Raw genomic sequence first — 25,092 nt, 5'->3', positions numbered from 1 at the left:
GAAAACCACAAGCGGTCACACAAAACACAGGTCGCACAAAATTGGTTACCCACAAGACCCTCTGAAACCTGGCCGTTGCTCTGGCGAAACGTTCCAAGTTTGCGGGCTCGGGGCCACATGGACGGTTCGCATTTCTTTACGGGACCGCCACCCCGGGAGTGCGGAAGGAAAGGAGATACGCAAGCACTTGGAACGCCGATCAAAGAGAGGGCGGTGCGAACGTAGACATGGCCGACGCGAGTCTAAGTGCAGTATCTGTTCTTATCAGCTTAATATCTGATACGGGTTCTATTTGGACCTAAGATTTTGAACTTATAGTTTTGCAATTTGGCGGAGTGCTTAAGGCCTGCTTCACCTCCTCCGCGGGTCGGCCTGGTATTGCGCTATCTGTACGCAGAACTGTTGTGGACGCAGGAAAACCGCAGCGGCGACTGCGCGCATGCGCAGTACGCAGAAGCACGCACGGTCGCTTGCGTGCGCCCGCCGTTTTTCAAAAGCTGCTTAGCGTCCGCTGCGGGTTGTGCGGTCTTTGCTGGACGTTCTCGCGTGTACACGAGAGCGGATTCTTCGACATTGCTCCGACCGAAGATATAACTCCGGCTTGTGGTTTGACTTCATGGCGGCTGATATTGGACACACAGGGTGTGTTCCAGTTCTGGCCTGCATCGGATACAGTCTACGTACACAGCTAACGAGACAGCCGAGAAAGCTTCGAGGCCATGTAATTGAACGCGTTTCTAGCCGTCTAGAAGACGCACGGAAGACGGTTCTGCGACGTGACGCCCCCTCGCGGCGGCAAGAAAAACTTTAGAAAAACACACATTATTTCTGTATTTTAAGTATTTGCGCCTGCAAACCTATGAAAAACACGATGTACCTTACATTAAGGGCGTAGGATGGCATGTCTACGTTTTCTTGTGCGCAGACAACCTTCTTGTCGGCTTTCCAAACCTCCTGCTCAGCCGCCATCTTGTTTGGACAGGAAAGTAGCCTGCATCGTTTTTCACTTCGATGCTGTTTTCGCGAAGCTTTCTACTTCGACGTCTTCGTGAGAACTGGAACGAGACTTAAGTTGGCCGCTGTCCGCTTCGCCGTCTACTAATTTTAGCCGTCCACGGCGAGCATTGAAACACAGCCGCAGTTTCAGAAGCTGGCATATGGCGGCACTGAGTTGCACACTAACGGCTCCTGCGCGTGCAAGTCGGCAACTTCATTCGCAACTTTTCCGTCCTGCCAACTATTGCCGTCTCGTGCGCGCGCCCTTCGCGCTACGTAAAATAGACCTCGCGCGCTGCGTACGTGGGTGGTTGCGGACGCCCCACTAAAACTGTCTACTGTTAAACAAATGGAAACTTGCGCGGACGCAAAGAGTCACATGATTGAATTACAAGCGGCATGCTTGCAAACGCACCTCTCAAATCGCGCCGCGCGACAAGAGCGACCGCCGAATTGGAGCCGCATCAAGTGCGATAAGGTCCCATCGTGACCAGCGCACTGTGTGTTTTAGGAGCGAGTGAAAGTGCGCGAGAGTGAGACAAGATAGTGGCTTCATGATTGAATCTAGGGTCATTTCCTTCCTAGATCTCATGAGTGCCGCCTTCCCGCGCGAGTAAAGGAAAAGAGGGTGAGAGGAGCGAGCTCGCGGCGACTAAAACCCCTCCATCCACGCGCCACCGCCGCTTTCTTAAGTAGCGACAACCTTTGTTGTGCGCCGCCTTTTCCCCTCACACCAAATCCGGTTCCGGTATTTTCGGTTCCGGCATTTCCGGTTTAAAAATTTCCGGTTCCGGCCTTTCCGCTTCCTGGAGTTGCGCTGCGGAAATTTCCGCTTTGACTGCTGTTAGACGATGTTGAAACGCCCGCGCGTGCTTAGCAGAGCTGCGGCAGTCACCATAAGAATAATGCAAAGGGGCAAGCTGTTGTATCCGCTGAAGTAGTAGTTCGCAGTCGGTGTTTTCCAAATGCACGAAAAACGGCAGTGGTCTCCAAGCGCCCAGGCACTAGATTCCACTGTACGTTGTCGCTCGTGGCACAACCCGTCGCAGGTGGACGCGAAGCCGCGAACACGAGCAGATCGCTGGCTACAATAGGCGGTGGTTCTTGGATGAAATCACATTCACAGTTTAAACCGCAGCTGGTGCGATTAAAGCCTCTCCATCGACGCGAAAGCAAACAACGCTAATAAAACATACCGTCACTTCCACTCGGAACAGGAAGCTGCAGTACGTAAGTTCCGCTTGACGCCGGAAGCTAAGGGGGTGAGTGGGAGAGGAGCGTGGAGGATGAGGGCAGGTTGGCGGTACTTAACCTGGTCGGCGGAAAGGTGTATGGAGGAGCGGCGACCAAGAGCACACGAGCCGAGGAGTCGGAGTGAGGGTAAGTTTGCGCACATCTCCATTACCGGCGCGCGTCTCCGCCGTGGCTGCGCATGGCCTTAAGAGCGGTTGAGCGCATGCGCAGCCGCACACCCTGCTTCAGAGGTAATCTGCCGCGTGCGCAAAAGAGTAGGCGTGCCGAGACGGCGTGCCATCACGTAAGCGGTCTTCCCGCGCCTTTAGTAATGGATATAGCGTAATCGCGAGTTTTGGCGACCCGTTGGAGCGAGAAGCAGAAGCAGCATTCGCGCACCGCAGTCGGCGCTTTTCGTGATAGCGTCGTCCCAGTGCGGGCGACGCTATCAGCCGCGTGGCTGGCTTCGCTTAAGAGGAAGCTTTAGCTCGGGTGCTCCTATCTAAATACTTGTAAAAGGAGAATTAGTTTTTCTCGGCAACCACTGCACCAAATTTGACGGGGTTTGCTGCATTTAAAGGAAAAACTTAAAATCTAGTGACTGTTGGTTTCGAATTTTTGAGTTAGGTCGTAAATTTTTTATTAAAAATTGGCAAAAATTGAAAATTTTCAGAAAACGAAACTATCAAGTTTACAACTCTGTAACTCAACCACTAAAAATGATAATACAATTCTGTGAATTGCATCTAATAGTACATCTAAAGCGGACAAAATTGATATGTTACACATGAATATAAAAAAATTTAATCATAGAGAAATACAACTTTTGCAAAACCGTTGTAACCAACGTAACAAATTCACGTAAGATGTAAAATGACATATTGAATTTGTCCGCTTTGAATGATCTAATGGATGCCGTTTACAGAACCGCGATATCAGTTCTTGATGCAGAGCTATGAATTTGTAAACTTCGTGCTTCTATTTTTTTCAAACGGTGAAATATTTGAAAATCGTTTTGAGAAAATTCAAGCCCTAAATCGAAATTCCGCTTCCTACAGTCACTAGAATTTAACTTTCTCTTTCAAATGCAACAAATTTCATCAAAATCGGTCCAGGGGTTATCTCATAAAAACGTTTTTGCGTTTTTACATGTATTTGAATAGGCCGCGTCGGAGTTCGGCCCGAGCTAAAGCTTCCTCTTAATTCGTACCACCGACATGAAGATATCGTCGAGATGGCATGAAACCGTATCATTCGTCACCGATTCCCAAATTCACCAAAATGAATTGTTTACTCATTCAAGTTCGCTTATTTCGATTGCTCGATAATTCGCATAATTCTGCGGTCCCTTTGCTTGTAAGAAAAATGGATCGGCGACAGCACTTATTTGCATAAAAGGTTTATTCCTAATACAAAGAAATTTCGATATAAGTATGATGGTGTTCACGTTTGCTGTGCGCGCTGACACAATGCTCGTTAATTTAGTTAGCAAGCGAATGTATGCAAGCTGATACGGCTGATAAGAGTACTGTCCTTACTTCACATGGCTGTTTGCTAATTCAAAAAAACTAGATTGCGAGGTTTTACGTGCCAAAACGACGACCTGATTATGAAGCACGACGTAGTGGGGGACTCCGCGGAAACGTGCACCTAAGTCTATGTAGACGGGTATTTTCGCCCTCATCGAAATGCGGCCTCCGTGGCTGGGATTCGATCCCGCGACTTCGTGCTTAGCAGACCAACACCATAGCCACTAAGCAGCCACGGCGGGTTCTGTTAATTTGATATCGATTGCGAAACTACGACATTTTTAAAGGCCGCCTGTGGCAGATAGCGTGATTAATTGTAGTCATTGTACTCGATTACTCAAAGCGGCGGACATTACTCGCAAGAGAAATCTAGATGTATGATCGAATAATGAACAAAACATCACCAAATAACTATTAATAGTTAATTTTAATAAATTACATTACTGCACATATTGCAATTTACGAATTGCAATCGGTGAGTCCGCTAGGCGCTAGTATTAAAAAAAAAGAAAAAAAAAACACCTGATATACTTCCGTAAGGGAATAGCCGCACTCTAGAAAGCCAAACAACGTCGCACAGTCGCCTGCTCTTTGCCGTAAAAATAAATAAATAAATGACTCGCCATCCCGGCCCTGTGAAGGTGGATGTTCAGCGAAGCTCTGGAAAAGAATGACTACAACTGCTGAGGTGGGTATGCAATGCTTCATTGCTTTAGAGTAATGATAGTAATACTAATTTCGAGTAGTAATAGTAGTAGTAGTAGTAATGGGAGTAATGGTAATTTTAACAGCACGACGCTGCTGGTCACATTGCCGTTTCCTTTTCGCCTTGCCGCTCCTGGTATTCCCGCTGCTCCTCAAGAGTCCTAAATATGCATTGCCAACCCCCAAGAGTGCTGCAACAACAATGAAATCAGCTACTAGGCTGGTTATTTTGTATACGAATTGCTAGTGACGTCATTCCCTACGTCGCAAGCTGCCGTCGCCATGGCAGCTTTAGCAACAGTAATCTTTACCGGGAAAACGTATGCAGGGAGCGCTACGTGCTTGGCATAGTTATCAGGAGCTCCTTAATTATAATCAATTATGTGGTTTAGATGCTTGTTTAGTGCTTGTTATTTATTGACACGAATGCTGTTATGTATGTTGTATGCGTGAATCCTAACGATTTCGTACGCACTTTTCGCTTCACTTTACCGAGTTCTTGAAGCCTGCTTCACTTCCGCCGCGCATCGGCGCGGTATTGCACTGCCTCCGGGATCGGTCCATATTTTTTGCCCACAGAGGACGCGCCGAAAAGTGCCGACCAACAAGAGGCTAACAAGTTCGCTGTAAAACGGCTCGCGTTTTATTCGCGCAATTACGTCATAGTCCTCGGCCATTGGATACCGCTCTCTGCGTTCCTCAGCCAATCAGGAGAGGTGAGCAAAGACGTACCGATATTGTCCACGCCGTTCCACGCCTCGTAGATACATCGTTGCGTCATGTACACGGCCTTGAAACGCGGGCTGTCCTCGCCTTCGTCCTCGCGCATCGCGTCCAGGTCTTGAATCATGATCCTCTTGTAGAAGGACAGGACGATGCGGATTTGGAGGCTCGCGAAGGCGTTGGGAAAGAAGGAATGCTGCGCACGAGTGACGCCGGTAAGAGGGACGCCATTGAGCGCGAGAGAATAAGTGAACATAACAGTTACCTTACTTATCTAGCTGGCTTCGTCGTCTGAGTTGTTCATGTCATTTTAAGAAACAGAAAAGATGACGTGAGAACTTGGCACCGCTAACTCTCCATGTATGCGATAACATACTTAAATCATGATAATTGTGACGTCTGTTCAGCTGGGCGCCCCCTTGCACTACCCTATCGATCAAATAGATGTTTTTATATCTCGTATTTCTTAGCATACGCTGAACAGACCTCGAGATTTAGCAGTGATAGGCGGGCTAGTTGGTGGTCGATATTGGAATGCATCACGTAACCGCGCAAACAACAAGGACAAAGAAGGAAACACACAGGACAGGCGCGGATCCGCGCCAGTCCTGTGTGTTTCCTTTTTTGTCCGTTGTCGTTTGCGCGGTTACATGGTGCATCCCGAGTTTTAGATATCTCCAAAGTGGGGAAAGTCCGCCTAGAACGCTAATACGAGACCGATCGTTTTGAATCGAACCTCTCTCTTCCACCACGGTTACCCAATGCTCTACCCATTAAGCCACCATCGCGCTTCTTTTTTCAAGAGCGAAGCTTTACTTTGCGAACCTCGCCGGGTTTCGTGAACATGGCTGCGGCCTGGATGTGCTCTTGCCGAATAGGCCAACCAATCACAGCGGAGTACGCGCGCCGCCCGCACCACTGGGTTCCTTGCACCACCACCAGATGGCACTTGCCCACACACATTGTGTAGGCACACATAGTATTTTCAAAAAGCCGTGCAATACATGGCGAGAAAGACGAGAAAGCAGGCAGTGCGCGGGGGGTCCCTCAAGGCAGGTGAGGAGGCGGATGAGAATGGAGAGGGCATCGAATCAACCGGCACACAATGTGATGTCGATACTAGGCTGCAGAAAATGGAGGCTTCCCAGTAAGAGCTTCTCAAACAGGTGCAAGAGCTCAAAAATGAGCTAAACAGGGAGCGTGATGCACGGAAGGTAGTTGAAAAGAGACATGAAGCAGCCGAGGAAAACCTGAACAGGGCCGCCATTGTGAACGAGAATGTGCGTGACAATGGAACGCAGACCCCCGACGTGACAGGCGAGGGAGTGTCAACAAAGTACGTGGAATGCATGCAGCGTGATGAAGGGTTAGTCGGAAAGGGAGGCACCTACCTTGAGGCCGCCACGCGGGAAAAGCAGGAGCCCAGGCTACAATGCCCATTGTCGAGTCCGAATCACGGGGAAAAGGACAAAGGGAAGCAGGGAGAGGCAGGAGAGAGAGAAACGGTGATTATCGCCGGCGACTCAAACCTGGCTGGGTGCTCAAAAGCAATTGTGGAGAGGGTGAAAGGCGATAAAAGAGTGGCGGTAGGGACATTTCCAGGGCGGACACTGGGTTCTGTCATGGAGCGAGCAAAAGAAAAGCTCGCGGAAAATGCCCACGTGCGCAACCTTGTCATAGTAGCAGGTGGGCTAAATGACGTCCGAAACAGGAAAGGGACAGGACTAGCCCAGCGCTTGGCGAAGGGGGTGGACGACTTCCGCGAGCTATCCCCTCAGGTGCAGATAGTGGTGTACATGGTGCCGGAGGTGCCTGTACGTGACGGTCACGTACAAAGAGCCGTAGTGGCTGCTAATGAGGCAATATGGAAAATTAGCCGAGAGAAAGGCTTCGAGGTTGCCGAAGTAAACAGGGAAGTGAGAAGGTATGGTGGTTTTAAACGAGACGGGATCCGCTTCAATTACAGGCTCGCACGAGAAGTGGGCTGGCGACTTTGCAGAAGCATCCGCTATCACCGTCACCTGACCTACGGTCCGGATAACAAGCTACTGGCTCGGCGAAAGTTGCATGACGCCGACAGCATCGACGACGGACGCTGGAAGCATATAAAGGAACGGACCACCGGAGGCTCTGACATTTCTCACGCAGCGGCGGCAACGGGCGCACGCTTCAACGTTGCCTAATTCTTTTTGCCCAACTACTTTGCAGGTTGGTTGCTTTTCGGCCTTTCTGTACTATAAGTTATTTCTTGTGCTACCGTTGCTGCTGCTGCTGCTGCCGCTGCCGTTTTCTCTGTGATGTCTAAGGAAAGCTTGATCGAGTGCCTAAAGTGTCATGGCCAAGTGTCTGAGGGTGATTTGTTCGTAACGTGTGCTTCCTGTGATTACCCTTACCACATTGGAGATTGCTCTGGCCTTAGCGCCTCTAAATTCCGCAAACAAAAGGACTCTTTGAAGGCTACTTGGAACTGTGCAACCTGTGTAGTGGCTAGTAGTAGAAGCGCATGTGTCCCTGGTGAATCAAACGCCTCCAACATTGAGCGCAAACTAACTGAGCTTAACGATAAGTTTTCCATGCTCCTTCCGCTTGTCGCAAAAGTAGACGCCCTTCCTGAACTGGTCACGAAAGTTACCGGCATTGAATCATCACTCGCTCTTATCTCTGAAAAGTACGACCAAATAATGGACAAAGTTAACAAACAAGAGAAGGATGTTACTTCCCTGAAGAAGCGCGTAGAACGCATTGAATCGGGTACCTCGCCAGTAGTTGAGCAAATGAAGCATCAACTGAATGACTTGGAGCAGTACAGCCGACGCCTGGACATTGAAATTCACGGTATTGTAAAAACTGAGAATGAAAACTTGCTCGAAAAGATTAACGACCTGGCCCGAACACTGGAACTGCCCGAGATAACGAGCTCTGACGTTGACGCCCTTCACCGACTGCCAGCACGGCCCGGTAAAGAATCTGTTGTAATTGTTCGGTTTCGTTCAGCCACCCTTAAGGAAGCGTGGTTACAGAGCCGCTCTGTCCTTAAGTTAAAAAAAGCCTAACATGCGTATCTTTGAAAACATGACTGCTTTCAACAAACATCTCCTGTGGCTTGCGCGAAAGAAGGCTGAAGAAAAATGCTACCGTTTTGTGTGGCAAAAGAATGGGCATGTGCTTGTCCGTAAGGACGAGGGCGATGGCGTCATTCGTATCCGTAACGAACATGACCTCGACAAAATGGTATAGGTGGTTAAGCCTTTGTTCTTTAAATGCGATAGCGATTTCCACTGCCCGTCGCAAAGGATTCCTGCCGTTATCATGATATCGCATCTTTCCGCAACGTTGTATCTGTGCAACAGAAGCAATCAAGTTTTTTTTCTTATTACCATTTAAATGCGCAGAGCTTAAGGAACAAAGAGGAAGAACTGCGCACTTTTTTGTCTTCTGTACACCACAAATTTGATGTACTGGCGTTTAGTGAAACGTGGTTTACTTGTGACTGGGATGTCGTACAGCTCGATGGCTACAATTGCGAGGCACTATGTAGAAAAAACAGGCGGGGTGGTGGCGTGGCCCTTTACATCAAAAATGAATTTTCATATAATGTTATACCCGAATACTCTGTTGTTAACCCAGATTTTGAGTCGCTTTTCATTACAGCTAACGTATTCACACTTGCAGTTATCTACCGCACACCCTCTGGATCCTTAGAAGGGTTTTACCGCTTTTTTGAACCAATGTTGCAGTATTTTTCATCTTTCACATCGGCAGTAATTATTTTAGGGGATTTCAATATAAACATTTTGAACCAAACGGATTTAGTTACAGAATTTGTCGATATTATAACGTTAAATGGTTTTTCGAATGTTATTGATGTTCCCACACGCATAACGGCCACTTCTGAGACTCTGATTGACTTATGCCTCACAAATCTCGATAAAAGCGATATTAATGCTGGTGTACTTACTACTGCTATCAGTGATCATATGTCTCTTTATTGTTTTGCTCCAAAACGCTCGGTGCATAGGGTGACACCCATAGCTACAAGCATTACTGTTAGGCCTATAACGTCGAGTTGTATTGATAATTTTCGACAACTTGTATCGTTGATAGACTGGGGTACATTAATGCAAGAGACTAATCCTAATGACCTCTATGATGGATTTCTTGATAAAATTATTGGAGCGTATGATCGTGCGTTTCCGATCAAGATAATTAAGAAATGTAAGAAAGCAAGAAAACCTTGGATAACCCGAGAGCTATTGCGTCGAATAAAAGAAAAAAATAAACTCTTCCATAAATTTATAAAACACAGAGACTTGGCAATGCTTGTAGAATTTAAAAAGATCAGAAATAAGCTGAGCTCAGATATTAAGAAGTCCCGAATTTCTTATTATGCTAGTAAATTTGCCGAAATATATTATGACCCTCAGAAAACCTGGCGCACTATCAAAGACTTACTACGGAAAACGCGAACTGACGTCCCCCAAGAAATGAAAATAGATGGGCAGAGATTAACTGGTAAGGCTCTCGCTAATGAGTTTAACCACCACTTTTTGGCTTTTGGAGCGTCGGAAGGGACCACCTGTGAGGATTTTGAAACATATATGGAACACAATTTGCCACAAACTTTATTTCTTTACCCGGTTACCGAAGTTGAAATTGCTGCTATAATTAACAATCTTAAAAGTAATGTTTCGTGTAGTTTTGATGGCATTAAAGCAGCCCCAATTAAAGCGGTCTCGGATTTGCTATCCGACGTAGTTTGCCACTTAATGAATACTATTTTGTTGACAGGAATATTTCCGGATAAAATGAAAGTTGCTAGGGTTTCAGTTCTGCATAAAGGTGGTCCTCTTGACTGTATTTCTAACTACAGACCAATATCAGTACTTCCGCTGTTTTCCAAAATAGCAGAGAAAGTTATAAATTCTAGAATTTCTCAGCATTTATGTAAGCACAACCTAATATCTGAATATCAGTACGGATTTCAACAAGGTATATCGACCGAGTCAGCATTATTAAACATTAGAGAAAAAATTGTAACTAATATAGAAAATCAACTGTATACAATAGGCATTTTCCTAGATTTTAACAAAGCCTTCGATTCTATTAAACATCCCATACTGTTTGCAAAGTTACCTTATTATGGAATAAGAGGACTTCCACTTCAGTTACTGCGTAGTTACCTGACTAACCGTACTCAGTTTGCTGTAATTCAGAATGTACAGTCGGATATGGAATTCATAAGTTATGGAGTTCCGCAAGGATCTATATTAGGACCAACAATATTCTTGCTGTATATAAACGATATTGTCAACATCCCCCTGACCACAGACATTGTCCTTTACGCAGACGATACAAATGTTTTTTTTTACATCTAATAACCTTTCGTCTCTCACTCGTACTGTTAACTTATGGCTTCAAAATTTGTCCTGCTGGTTAGATGCAAATAAACTCTTACTGAATGTTAGGAAAACCAAATACATTGTCTTCTCATCCATTAATAAACCAGTTTACCTTGATAGTTCAATAACGTTTAGATCATGTCCATTAGAGCAAGCCTCAGAATACAAGTTTTTAGGGGTAATATTTCATGAAAATCTTCGATGGACAAGTCACGTGAATTTTATAAAGGGTATCATTGCTAAATCAATTGGAATGCTAAATAGATTTCGGACGTTGTTGCCAATAAGATTAAAACGGCAACTTTATTTTAGTACTGTACATTCCCGTATACAATATTGTCTACTAGTTTGGGGGGTTACATCAAAGTATAATTTGGAACGACTATAAATAATGCAGAAGAAAAGTATACGATTCATTCAAAACCTGTCCAGTCGTGATCATACATCCCCATACTTTGCCGAGAACCGGATACTTCACACAGAAATGTTATATAAACAGCGTTTCTTGGAATTGACATTTATCGAATTAAAAGCAAATCGTGAGCTGTTTTTTCATACATATACAAATACGGAGACACCATATTATTTCAGAAATAAGAACTTTGTAAAGATTAAAACGAGAACTAGATACGGTGTGCAATTATTAAAATGGCAAATTCCGAACCTACTGAATTGTTATCCATCGTTTTTAGATACAATGGAGAATGCTCCCTCCTTGCTTGCTTTCAGAAAACTAACCAAAATGTATTTCCTCCAACAGTTGTAATTTTGTTGTACATTTGTTTTGTTCTCTTCAAATCCAATTGTAGTCCATCGGCCTTAATAGTTCTGTGTCTTGTTGATGATGAATGTGTTGACGACTAATTCTGTCATTCTTCCTTATCTTGCTTTATCGTGTTTGATACTCTGTAGATGCATTTTTATTTGTATGTGTTTGATATTATGCAGTGTGTTTTGAAGCATGTTGCGCTCATGTTGTGTGCTGCGCGTGCTGTCTGGTGTCAAAGGCCTAGTCAGGTGGCTTTTAATGCCGCCTTTTGCCTTGGCACCAAGACAAACAAACTTGGTGGTCGCGCTGTTGCTTATTTAGGGGGCCCGCGGGTGCTCAGGAGGCCAGAGTAGGTAGTAATGAAGATGGTCCCCTAGGGGAACCTCAGAAGAGCATCGCCGTCGATAACGGAAAAAGGAGGAAAACAAGAAAGAGAGCTCGCCATGCAATAGGCTACATAAACATTCAGGGCGGCAGAAGAAAGGAAAAGTGGGGAGAGATTGAGGAGCAGTTAAATAGAGAACAAATAGGGGTGTGTGCGGTTACAGAAACGCATCTTAGAGACTCGGAAAAGAATTATGGTTGCGAAGGGTGCAACAGAACTAAGTCGGAAAGAAAGGGAGGGGGAGTCGGAATGCTCATCCATCAGGGAGCCAAATGGAAAAGAGTAAATGCAAAATGTCAAGAGCATCTTTGTTTATCAGGTACAATGAGTGGGAAAAAAACTTGCCTGGGCGTTACGTATTTGTGGACCGTAAATAATTGCAGAGAAGAATGAAGAGTTAGTGGAATGCATAAGCGCTGATATTAAGGGTTTCAGGAATGGTGCTGAAATTGTCCTATTAGGTGACATGAACGCCCACATACAGGATTTAGATGGCTATACCGACAACAACGGGAAGTCAATGCTAGACCTTTGTGAGCAACATAACCTAGTTATTGTGAATACAGGGCCTAAGTGTGAAGGACAGATCACGTGGGAAGTGGGAAACCGGCAATCGACCATCGATTACTGTCTGATGACAGAAGGAATTCATGATAAGTTGAGAGAAATGGTCATTGATGAGGAAGGGTATAGCAGCATAGGCAGTAACCATAAAAGCATCATTTTGAAAATGGGATATGTAGTTCGGAAAGAGAGCAAGGAGCGCAAAATGGCCAGTCCAAATTTGGACGCTGAACAAATAGAAAATATAGTCACTTGAGTCGAGGAAGAACTTGGAAAATGGCCATGTAAAGAGTGGGAATATGGTGAGCTTCTAAGTGTAATAACGACAGAAATACGGAAAGAGAAACAACATGTTCGTTGGAAAGGAAAAAAGAAACCGAAAAGTTGGTGGAACCGGGAGATACGAGAAGCGATCGCCGAACGACAAAAAGCATCCCCAGAGCACAGGCAGGCAAAGAAGGCGCAGTTGCCGCAGGATGAAGTAATCAATAAATGGGAAATATACCGGGAGAAAAAGTCTATGGTTCAAATACTGGTGCAAGCAAAAATAAAAGGTGAAAGTGAACGTTGGTTGTCGCAAATATGTGAGAAAAAGAAGGCCGCACCTAGAGTATTTTGTAACTACATAAAATTATCAGGCAGGAAGTCGACAACATATCCCAGACGAAGATGGAAACAAACTGGAAGGGGACGCGGCATTAAATTACATCCGAAAAATAACAGCCGAATCTTTCCAAGGCAATTACCAGGTTGTACTTGAAGAAAAAAAAGAGCCTGAAAGAGAACCAGATGGAAAACGAGCTGGTGCTGACAAATTTTAACTGAAAAAAAAACCAAAGAGAAAATTCCTTAGCGCACAGCCACGTGGCTAGACGAGGTTCCCGTTAGGTTGATAAATGAAATAGGACGAAAAAGTACGGAAGCTTTGGTGAAAACAGTGGAAAAAACTTTAAAAGATAGACGAATACCAGACAGTTGGCGACAAAGTAGAATGAATTTAAATTATAAAGGTAAGGGGGAGAAAGATAGAATTCATTCGTATAGACCGTTGACCATTACATCGGTAATATAGAGGCTAGCAATGCAGGCAATCAAATTAAAGCTTCAAGCATGGGCAGATAATAATGGGATTTTGGGAGAATTTCAGTATGGCTTCAGAATAGGCAGGCGTTTATGTGATAATTTATTTGTTCTTACTCAATGTATTGAAATATCAAAAGTAGAAAGCAGACCGTTATATGTGGCCTTTTTAGACATTACAGGAGCCTATGACAACGTAAACCGCAACATTTTATGGGATATTCTGGAAGGGGAAGGCTTAGGTGACGATTCTCCACAGTTTTTGAGAGAGATTTACCTAGAAAATATTGTTTGCGTTGAATAGGAAGGGATGAGGAGCGAGGAGAAAGTTCATATCAACAAGGAACTGAGGCAGGGGTGCCTTTTATCACCGCTGCTGTTTATGATGTACATGGTGAGGATGGAGAGGGTGTTAGAAGGAAGGAAAATCGGGTTTAATCTCTCATACAAACAGGCGGGTACAGTAGTAGAGCAGCAACTCCCAGGTTTATTTTATGCGGACGACATTGTGTTGCTAGCTAACAAGCAAAGTGATTTGCAACGTTTGGCTAATAGCTGTAGACAGGAAGGCAACAATTTAGGTTTGAAATTTTGTGTTAGAAAATCAGGTGTTATGGTATTCAATGAAGACAGTGAACAGACAGTGGAGATAGAGGGCCAGGAAATACCTCGGGTAACAGAATATAAATACCTGGTATATGGATAAACGAAGGCAATAGATATATGGAAACACAATAAAAAACAATAGTGAAGGGGAAGAGAAATGCAGCCATAATGAAGCACAGAGAGCTATGGGGATACAATAGGTATGAGGTCCTCCGAGGTATGTGGAAAGGTGTAATGGTTCCAGTACTTACTTTTGCAAATGCGGTTGTTTGCCTTACATCAGGGGTACAATCAGGACTCGATGGGAACCAAAGGTCAGTGGGTCTCCTCACATTGGGCGCTTACGGGAAGACTACAAATGAAGCTGTGCAGGGTGATATGGGCTGGACTAGTTTTGAAGTGAGGGAATTCAGCTCGCAGTAAAATTGAGTAAGAAGAACGGCTGAGATATATGAAAGAAAGTAATTGGGCTGGGAGAGTGTTCAGGTATCTGCACAGGCAAAACATTGATTCACAGTGGAGGAAAAGAACTAGGAAGCTTACCAGCAAGTATGCTGCCTGTAGGGTGGGCAACAAAGCAACAAAGAAGGTCAAGCGGAAAGTCAGAGAGGCTGAACTAATCTCATCGGTGGCGGCAATGTAAAAGAAACCTGCCATGAGTAAATACTTAAGAGGAAAAAACGAAATCAGGAAAGAAACAATTTATGATAACTCAAAGGGAAGCTCATTACTTTTCGAAGCCAGATCGGGATGCCTTAGAACACGCACCTATAAAGCGACATATGAGAAGGAAGAAGAAGCACGTGCTTGCTGCGGTAAAGCTAGGGAAACCATGGAGCATGTTTTATTAGAATGTGAAGACGTCTACCGAGCGGTTGATTTAGGCACCACTGGCCTCCTTGAAGCCCTTGGGTTCAGCGAGAGCAGTGGAAAAGTAAACATGTCCGCAATAGGCATTAGTAAGAGGCGATTGGAGGATTGGTGGAAGAAAAGTAGGGAAACGAAAAAAAAAAAACGGAGACATACAAAAGCACAGTTCGCAATAGGGGATCAGAAAATTTGGGTGTGGGAGTTCAGGACATTTTTTTCTTTCTTTTTCATTGTTTAACCTAGGTAGGACATTAGGGAGTATAATAGCAAGAGCTTAGTGGCGCAACCCACCGCCCCGTTCCAAAGAGGACGCTCATACCAGACCATCCATCCATCCATCCATCGCGGCGGCAGTGGCGCTGGCCGTGCGGAAAAAAAAAAGAAGGATCCAGACTCGTCCGCGGCTGCACGGTAATGAGGGAGTAAACTCTGCTAGCAGATAGAACGAATTCGAATTGCGCTACGTACGTAGGGGCATGCTGTGTCACTGAAACCATGGTGCGTTCAATGCGTTCGTCATATTTTCTAGTAGTCAACAACTCCGCTTACGAAAAGGCTCCGTATAATTTGTGTGCGCCCGCACTTGTATGTGTGCCCGTGCGTGCGTGCGTGCGTGCGCGTACTCGTGTTCGACTCTTTATGGACTCACACAAAGCTTCGCTGTATATAGATTCCAACTCGTTGGATCTGCTGCATGTTTTTTTTTCTTTTCTTTATTTCCCGCTAGCTCTAGATAGGTGTTCGCGGTCGTATATCGCATTCCTTTTTTTTATGTATTAAGGCATCGAACACTGACACTACATCTTCATCGCCGTCAATCGTCTTATACACATCCCTTACTTTCACAACCATTTCCACAATGCATCCGTGCATCGCATTTATAGAGTTCGTGACAGCTGGTCAGTCTCTAGAAGCTGTGCAAGAGTATGTGCATCCTTAGCCTCTGAGATCGGAATGGCGCGGGCGCTAGTACGATCTCGGAGGCTACGGGTAATACATAACGTTTCCTACTATAACTTTAGAGGGACGAACTTTGACGCAGGCGCCACGTCTTGACAACGAATGGCAAATATTGACCTTGTTAAGAACGGCCCGCTGAGGTGCAAGTTTTGCCAGCCAGTTGCTACAGCGGCGTCAACTTTTCTGGGAAAGCCACCATTACGCTCTAGCCTCGGCGCCGTTGTGACTAAACGCGATCGGCGGACCAACTATTTCTACTGAACCCCCCACCGCCGACCTCATCTGCTATGAGAGGGGCAGTTGCCGAGGGACCGTCTTCGGAGGCCCCAACCCACGCGCCGTTCAAGACGCAAGACAATGGACAACCGGCGGCCGCGCTGCGGGGGTCAGCTCGGGGAAGCGGATGTGCCGTTCCTGACGTCAGCTCCGAGTTCTGCGAAAGCCGTCTGACGTCATATTGACGTTCGGGACCGTGAACCTCGCGCAAAGAAGTGTGTGTGTAAGCCCTCGTCTACGGTGCCTGGTCGAACGTTTCCCTCACCTTGGGATCGGGGGAGGACCGAGTGCTTATAAACCGCTTTTGTGCGGCTGCTCAGTGTACTTTCTCTCGCAGTCATGCTTTACTGATGAACTGCCACGTCCTTATGTAGACAATGTAAATAAACCCATATTCCTCGTTCTCGATGAGAAGCAGTCCTTCCTTTCAACAACGTCCTCAGCGTGGATAAGTTGGACGACGGCATGGGCCAGCAACCATCTAATTGATGCCCGACTCCAATCTTGACAACTGGTTACGAACGGTGGGATTGACCTCCCAATCCTCACAACCTTGAAATTCTGCCGCCAGTGATGCCCCATCGAGAGTGGCCGAGAACAAGCTGCGAGCACGCGAACGCTGCTAAGGAAAGCAAAAAAAACTTACTTCAACTCTGGGGTCTTATCTGCCACAACCACGACGATATGAGTATTAGGCATTCCGTATATAGTGGAGAACTCCGGACTAATTTTGACCACCTGGATTTTTTAACGCGCATCTAAATCACGAATGCCCACCAGTGTTGGTGCATTTCGCCGGCATTTTTGCAGTAATGGCCCTTTCTTGGCTGTTACAAAAAAGTGGAGCCGCTCGAATCTTCATTCTTCACGCTTATAATGTGCAAGTGGTCTCGGGAGATTAAAATGCACTCAGCCCCTTATTGAGGAGCTGCGCTGCTTGGCTGTTACAAAAAAGTGGAGCCGCTCGAATCTTCATTCTTCACGCTTATAATGTGCAAGTGGTCTCGGGAGATTAAAATGCACTCAGCCCCTTATTGAGGAGCTGCGCTGCTCTCATCCTTTTTCGTAATAAACTTCCACCTTCCAAAAGAATCGGGATTTAAAGCGGATGGAAACATTAATTGGTCAGCAGGCTAGGTGACTATTTGTCACCATCCCGTTTTGAAGGGGGTGTCAATACATGGTCACAATCATCGCCATCATAACCATCATCATTTTTGAACCGCGGCCACAGAATTGCGTACGGCGATGTAAAGATGGCGGTGTGATGACTCACCGAGGCGGCATCGTACTGTCCGCACACGAAGTCGTAAAAGTTGTCGCACGGCTTCTTGGTGTCGTCGATGGAGTCGCTCATCTCCTCGATCCACCTTTCGCACGTCGGTGACTGGCAGCCAACGAAGTACCTGCGAAAACGCAAGGCCTAAGTGGGAGCTTTGGCTACAGGAAGCTCCCATTTAAATACATAGGAAAGGAGAAATCGTTTTCCTCGGCAACCACTGCACCAATTTTGATGAAGTTTGTTGCATTTAGAAGAATACCTTAAAGTCACTCCTGAAAGCAGATTTTCACAAGTTACGCCAGTTTTTTTTTTTAATTCGTGGAAACTGCGAAATTTTCTGAAAAATCGAGAATCAAGTTTACAACTCTAAATAAACGATATCGCAATTCTGTAGACTGCTTTAATAATGCATCTAAAGCGGCCAAAATTTATGTATTGTATACACTACTCTGAAACATATCGTTAAACTGTGCGTAGGCTTTTGCAAAACCCCTTGCCAGAATTGCAACAATTTTACATTAGCTCTAAACTTGTCTATCAAATTTGTCCGCTTGAGGTGCTCTAAGAGATGCAGTTTACAGTTTGATCATTTCTAAGGCGGCACACTTGTCGAGGCATGGGCGAACACTAAATCACTCAAGTATACAGCCTCTCGTGCTCGTGTAATCTACCCCTGTATTCAAAACGCTCCTCCCCTCAACTTTCCACCTAGACTCAAGAAAGTAGATGGCAGCGCCGTCCCTCGACGGAAGTGGTCGCTGCGCTTCGTTGTCCGTCCATTGCAATTCCTGAGAAGCGTAGTGCCTTCTGCAACTGAGAAGCGGCGCTGTGCTCCTACTCGTTGTGGAGATTTCAATGGCACATAACTGACCTTTATGGATAGCCTTTTTAGATAGTAAGGGAGCCTACGACAACGTAGACAGGGAATTGTTATGGGATGTAGTCAATCACGAAGGCATAGATAGGCATAGATGACGATTTCGTGGAGCTGCTGAGGGAGCTAGATATACAGAGTATTTTTGATGAGCATACACCTTAGAAGCGCTCGGATTTAAACTGGACGGAAGTGTCAACCGGTCAGCAGTCGAGATAAGCCAGAGACGTTTAAAGTATTGATGGTAAAAAAGAGCAGGGAAGACATTGATACAACCGGCTCCTTTACAGGCATACGTAGCGGTATACATAAGGTAGATAGGGATGTTTTGAGGAAGAAAATAAATATTAAGCATGGCGGTACAAAAATACTGGAATGAAAAACATCTACAGTACACCTGATTAAATCAAGCAGGCTAGACGACTATTTATCGCCGCCCCTTATCAAAGGGGATGAAAATAAAACAACATCATCATCATTATGAAGTGGAGTAACAGCTTCGAGTTGCGGATTGTTTGTGAATACGGGAATTTAGGCTCGTCCACGTCTGAACAAGTGCGCTGCCTCATAAATGATAAATGGCAAACCAACTACAGCCCACCAATACCTCCTGAGCGGTTTACGAAACTGCGATATCTGTTGTTGGCACACAGTAAGGGATTTGTAAACTTCGTGCTTCTAAACCAATTCGCGGTAGCCCAGTGGCCGTGGCATTGAGCTGCTGAACTCGGGGGTCGTGGGTTCGAATCTCGGCCGCGGCGGCCGCATTCCACCCGAGGCGTGGTGCATTGCGTTCGGTACATGCTAAAGAACCCCAGGTAATCAAAATTAAACCACAGTCCCCCACTGTACGGCGTGTTTCGTAATAAAATCGTGGTTTCGGCGTGCATAAAACCCGAGAATATTTGTGTTCGTGCTTAATTTCTGTTGAAACTAATATTTACGTTCATCCTTGGAAAAAAATATATCGCAGAACCAAATAAAATTCTGCTTCTACAGCTGCTAGAATTTAACGTTCTCTCTCTCAAATGCGACAAATGTCATTAAAAACGATCCAGCGGTTGTCTCATGCATTTGTATAGGGCAATCGTAATTGGCCTCGAGCTAAAGCCTTACCATAGTTAGAAAATCCACTATGCGTGCATGATGTCACGAGAAGAAGAAAAAAAGCTCGATACAGTTACTAGATTAATGGTTGGTGAGTGAAGCTTATCAGAAAAGTTTTGACGCAACTCGTACGAGTCAGAAAAGGCGAAACGAGAAACGGCACAGTAAAGTTGTACGTGGTGTCTCAGCAAACTTGCATTGTAAACCCTAAATAAGTGCTAGCGCAAGCAATGGCGGAGATCCGGGGTGTTGCGACCTTGACGTGGTCCCGTAGCGCTCGTCACCCGTTTCGTGACAGAGCGTTGCCAGCTCTCTAGTTGGTAGCGAAGACTCCGAGTCAGGCGTCGGTGAGAATAACAAAAGGGACTTTATACACTATATACAGGTCATTATACAGGGCACGATCGGATCGGCACGTGGGCCGAGCGCTAACAGCAAACGCGTCTATGCCCGCACGGCGACGTCCGTCGAGACTCCAACGCGTAACACATCTCACTCCACTCGAGAGCGGCTTTCGGCTCACGGTGGTTCGGTGGATCCAGTTCTCCAGGCGGCGGCGTCGGGGCTTATAAAGCCCCGAGAAACGATTGTCACACAAACGGCCCAATACAAGGCCAGCACTCGATGGTCGTCCGAGAGGTCCAACCAGCGACCGCGCTGGCCACCCGCTTCAAATTTGCCGCGCGCGGTGACCTCCAGGGGAAAGGAAATACGGCGCTGGGCTGTCTAGCACTTTGCCGCACGTTTGGACATGTCGCTCCCCGATGCTCCTCCACACGATGCCGCTGCCTGGCAGCGCAGCATCTTAACTTGTCAAGGGAGCGTTAGGGCGCTGTGCCTTTCGGCGCAGCCCCGGGTTTGTCCAAAGGGCGTTCGCCGGATAAATTCTGCATCTTGTAGATTCGGAATCCGGGCTGGTTGTACGGGCACAACAAGGGGTTCGGGCGCCTATATTTTAGCCCATGCCGACACTACAGCGCTGGCACAACTTAGCGGGCCCTGATTGTACAACGAAGTTTAATTCCATCAAAAACTGGCCGGAAGCGGCATTCTCCGGTTCCAGTTGTGAACTGCCGCTTGATGTCACGCGGTCTGGGTGTTCCAGCCTGTTTGCCGCTGGCGCTCGCGGCGCTTGGTCACCATCAACTGACGTGATATCACGTGACAATATCTCGCAGTGCGCGTATATTTCTGTGTCCTGGCCCCAGGGTTTCCTACAGAATACGCTTAAGAGAAAATTGTAGGAACGACAGTTCTGCTGCCGGAAATTATGGGTATCACATGGGCTGTCTATAATCTTCGTGCTTTTAGTTTTTACAACGCTTTCTCTTTCTAAATTTTCAAGCAAATCTTTCTTTTTTTCTTTTAGCGCACCAAGGCAACAAATCTTTGCGCATATGCTTCAGCATTGCGAACTGTCGCGATTCTACCGCGATAGTTTGTTGAACGTAATCAATCCGAAAAGTCACAGAGCCGCTAGAAGCCAGAAGGACCAGGTCTAGGAAATCGATGGACCATCCATCATTCCTTAACACACACACACTTCATCTCGTTCCATGTAAGTGCCAATTATCAAGTGGAACATTTTTGGAAATATGTTCCATAGCGTCCCGGTATAGCTATAGCATCACGGTATCCTCTAGTCATATTTATTAGAAACGCTATAACGGCACGTAGACAGTTGTGTACGATATAAGTTCGACTTTACTGTGCCGCCGGTTAAGGAAGCTCCAAGACTGCACGGTGGCGCCAACATACGAGAAATTGGAGAACTAAACACCGTGCCGAGTAGGTATTAAAAAAATTGGCAGTGGCTTAGCTCGGCTATGCCAGGATATACGTAGCGAAAGCTAAGGCATAGCATGTTTGGCCTTGGTTAATCTTGATTGCAAGTCCGGGGGAGTCTGGTTGTCTAGCTATGTTGAGGCGTTTAGCCAGTCGTTCGGCCCGCTGTTCGCCTGTTTCCTGGGCGATTCGTTTCCTCTTAATCTCGTTCTGATGTTGATTCCAGGCCTTCTCCTGCTTATCAGAATTGTCGCCGTCCATACTGCCGCCTCAACTGTGGTTGCGGCGTACGCGAGCTCTCCTTTTCAATCCTCCGACATGTTATCGGGCATGCGACGCAGCTGGCGAAGCGAGCGGAGGCGAGCGCAACGTCGAAGAACACGTTGTGACGTGATGTGCCTCCTCGCAGCACGGCCACGGCGAAATCGCAAGTTCGCGGCCAGTAAAGCTCTCGCTTTAAAACATCGACAGCGCATGTCAGCATCGCCGCGCAGCCTCGGAGCCCCTTCGACCACGGACACCCCCGAGTTGCAGCTATCGAACGCGACCATACGTAACAAGTCCCCGGCACACTTACCGAATTCCCGCGGGTATGGCGAGGCACACGAGCAGCGCTGTCGAAGTGACGGGCAGGACGCACCTCGCGTAGCGTCGCCACCGGGGCTTGTAGCGAAACATGGACGACTGCAGCCAGGACGGCGGCTCGGCGGCGGCGGCGGTGGCTTCGGGAGACGACGAGGAGGACTCGTCCTTCCTGCCGACGCTGGTGGTGGTCGTGTCGGTCTTCTTGGAGACGCTCTTGACGGCGACGTCGCCTTGACTTCTGGCCGCCGCCGCAACGCTGCCACGAGCCGATGACATCGTCGTGGCTGTTTCCTATGGGAGACATACAAAAGAGCGTGACGTACGTGTTATGATCAATCCGTAAGTCAGCTCACATTTCAACCAATCGGCGAGGCAGCCAGACAGTCAGTGTTAACTATTCAGAATGTTGGTCTATATCAGCCAGAAAATCAGCCTCCCAGTCGGTAAATGCCGATCTGTCAGTCACTCAGTCGGGGAATTAGTCAGCCAATAACCCCCTTTTTTGTTAATCAGTCAATCAATGAGTACGGGTTTGACGAGCTTTGTAGGAATCGTAGCGGGACACGCCACTCCTGGAGGTTTGGCCACTCAGTATTTAAATTTAAATTTAAATAAAATAAGATAAACAAAAGAATCCGCCAAATATAATTCACCGTTCTATTAGCAGGTCCGCGTGCTTTCGATATGACTGCGCATATTTTCAGGTTTTATGCAGGAAGCAATTTTTTTGCTGTTGTTGTTACGCAAAACGAATGCTCGCAGGCTTGGCCAGCCTTGCGAGGCTTATATAAAGCTACTTCACAGGTGGTTTTATACATCCCTTGTATTTATAACAACAAATATATTCGGCAACATAGCGGACGACAAACCAGCAAGGCAGTCACGCCAAAGTCGTGTAAGTATATAGGCAAAAGAAGCTTCGTTTTGAAAAGTATAATAATAAAAGAACACTCACTGGCGGCTTCGCAACTGAATTGCGAACGGTATCTACTTGGTTTTGCTGGCTTAGAACCGCCTTTTTCTTTTTTAATACTTGCTCCATGACAGCTGGGACATCCTGTACATAGGCTCCTGAGACGGAGCTACCTCAGCGTTTATGAGAACCAATTCCAAGCTCCGCTATTACGAGGACCCCGATTATCTGCGAGATATGCTTACCTCCTGGCTCGAAGCTAGACGAAGTAATAGCAGCAGAAAGAGGAGCAGTGGTGCGGGAGTCGCAAAACGTCGACGGTTGTTCTTCTTTATGCGGTTGGGACGTCACGCGCCATCACGTGCCTTTAGCTGGTTGGTTGGTTGGCCCTGCATGAAAAGGCACTGATACCCACTACGGAGGATCCGCCAAGAAACCAAAAGTGAAAGAATTCAGTAAAATTAAAGAACATTGAATAAAAAGGAGTCGGGAACTAAAATTCAGACGCTCTATGAACTTACCGAGACACGTGGCAACATTCTTTCGTCTACAATTCAGCTATAGGTGTGGCCTTCACCAACCACTTCCCACATAAAATATGGCCTGAATCAGCATCACGTGCTTCTGGTGATACCAGATGAGGACGCCTCACGTGGCCTGCTAACTTGTCCACTTTAGGCCCAGCGAGTGCGAGAACTGTAAAGAAACCCATGGCAATTAAATTTTAGTTAGATTAATCCGAAGTCCCCCACTCTACGGTGTGTCCCATATAATGATATCGTAGTTAATTTGCAAGTTTTAGAGCGTCAGGAACATTTACGCTGTGCGAACTACCTAACCGCGATTTTCCACGTCTGACCACTTTCGTGCGCCGATCCCGAAGATAGTGCAGTCCATCGCAGCGGTAAAGATCGCACGGTGGTATAGCCGGTTTAATTAAATTATGGAGTTTTACGTGCCAAAACCACTTTCTGATTATGAGGCACATCATAGTGGAGGACTCGGGAAATTTCGACCACCTGGGGTTCTTTAACGCTCACCTAAATCTAAGTACACGGTTGTTTCCGCATTTCGCCCCCATGGAAATGCGGCCGCCGAGGATGGGATTCGATCCCGCCACCTCGTGCTCAGCAGCCGAACACCATAGCCACTGAGCAACCACGGGTGGTGTAGCCGGTACTGGCGGGTAAAGTGATAAGGGGAGCGTTCTCACATTCTTGCCTCGTGACAGCTAGCGTTCCGAGAAACTGTCGTTTGAGACGCTGCGCCTCTGGCCACAGACTCTGCGCGGGGTTCCGAACTGCGTCTTGAGGATGCGGCGCTCGAAGTGCCGGTTCCCTCCCGCGTGCGGCTAAAGCATGACGACCGGTAACACATAGTGCAACGCAGCGCGAGTAATAATATAGTAATACCCACCTCCCAATGCATGCATGCCAAACGCATTATTGGATATCAACCGGGGCTGCTTCTTCGTATGTTTTTTTTTTTACTTTAGAACTGACACGCCTGCATTTTCGACAGTTAATGAAACCGTCGATTCATTTGCGCAATTCCCCCCGTCATCTTACAAAACTTCGCTTACCGATTGCAGTCATTCATCCGCCTTTCTGCATCTGTTCCTGCTAAATTATGTGCCTCGTGTAGTTGCTCGGCTTGATTTTCTCTTGCCGAGTCCTCTAATACATTCATTCATGGTTTTGTTTGTCCTGCAGCGCGCACAGGCATCGGGAACGCTTTGCTTTTCCGCGGATATATTGTAGCGTGCCACAAACAGAACAAAAAATTATGCAGATCCAACACACTATGAGAATCCATGTTATGCGAAGCATTTTGCGGGTATAGCCATGGCTAGCCATCGTCATGTTGCATGGGCACGCGATCGAGATTAGCGCAAGCAAGCGAGTTTGCGCGTAAGCGAGTTTCCTCTGCATCAAAGACGCAGGAATACAAATAGGCAAACTTGTAGCAGTTCGTTAACCGCTTCGCGAAAGCTTCGCTTCACGTAGATTTCAAAATGTGCGTCGAGTGAGCGGGCGAAAAAACTTTATTTCGGATCGGAACGATTCGCGTCCGGCGAGTTAGTGGGCTGGGGCACCCGCCGAGGTCACGGCCAAGAGTTCTTGCCTCCCGGCGGCTTCCTTGGCCCGCTGGACTGCCCAGAGTTGGTCTTCCAGGTCCGAGCTGAGCAGCGCAGCCTGCCATCGCGCGCGGACGCTGTCGATGGAGGCTTCGCTCACATTGTCCTGTATTTAGTCCCTGGCATTCCCATAGCATGTGTTCTAGCGTGGCTCTAGTGCCGTTGAATCTGCATATTTTTTCTCTTCACTGTCGCAAATGCTGTATACACTACTGATAACTCAGTGATCACAGAGCAATGTTGACATCCAAATTTCTCTCATTTTTTTTTAAATTATTGTTACGATAGTGTTACTGTTGGCGTTAGGCGACGAA

The 25,092-nt window shown here is 46.7% G+C and overlaps 1 protein-coding gene and 1 pseudogene across 1 annotated transcript in view; one reads left to right on the top strand and one right to left on the bottom strand.

The window, feature by feature from the left end:
• Nucleotides 1-22,152, bottom strand: part of LOC126539608 (neprilysin-1-like) — a 28,152-nt gene extending 6,000 nt beyond the window's left edge. Inside the window, exons 1-3 of the mRNA XM_072285238.1 lie at nt 21,721-22,152; nt 17,372-17,501; nt 5,196-5,382 (exon numbers count right to left, since the gene is read on the bottom strand). Coding sequence (XP_072141339.1) covers nt 5,196-5,382; nt 17,372-17,501; nt 21,721-22,004 — 601 coding nt within the window. The 5' untranslated portion in view covers nt 22,005-22,152. The remainder of the gene's footprint in view (nt 1-5,195; nt 5,383-17,371; nt 17,502-21,720) is intronic.
• Nucleotides 228-408, top strand: LOC126539657 (U2 spliceosomal RNA; annotated as a pseudogene).
• Nucleotides 22,153-25,092: the final 2,940 nt, after the last annotated feature.

The sequence above is a fragment of the Dermacentor andersoni genome, chromosome 11 (genome assembly GCF_023375885.2).
Source record: "Dermacentor andersoni chromosome 11, qqDerAnde1_hic_scaffold, whole genome shotgun sequence".
NCBI classification, from domain to species: domain Eukaryota; kingdom Metazoa; phylum Arthropoda; class Arachnida; order Ixodida; family Ixodidae; genus Dermacentor; species Dermacentor andersoni.
This window is presented reverse-complemented; position numbering and strand designations above follow the sequence as displayed.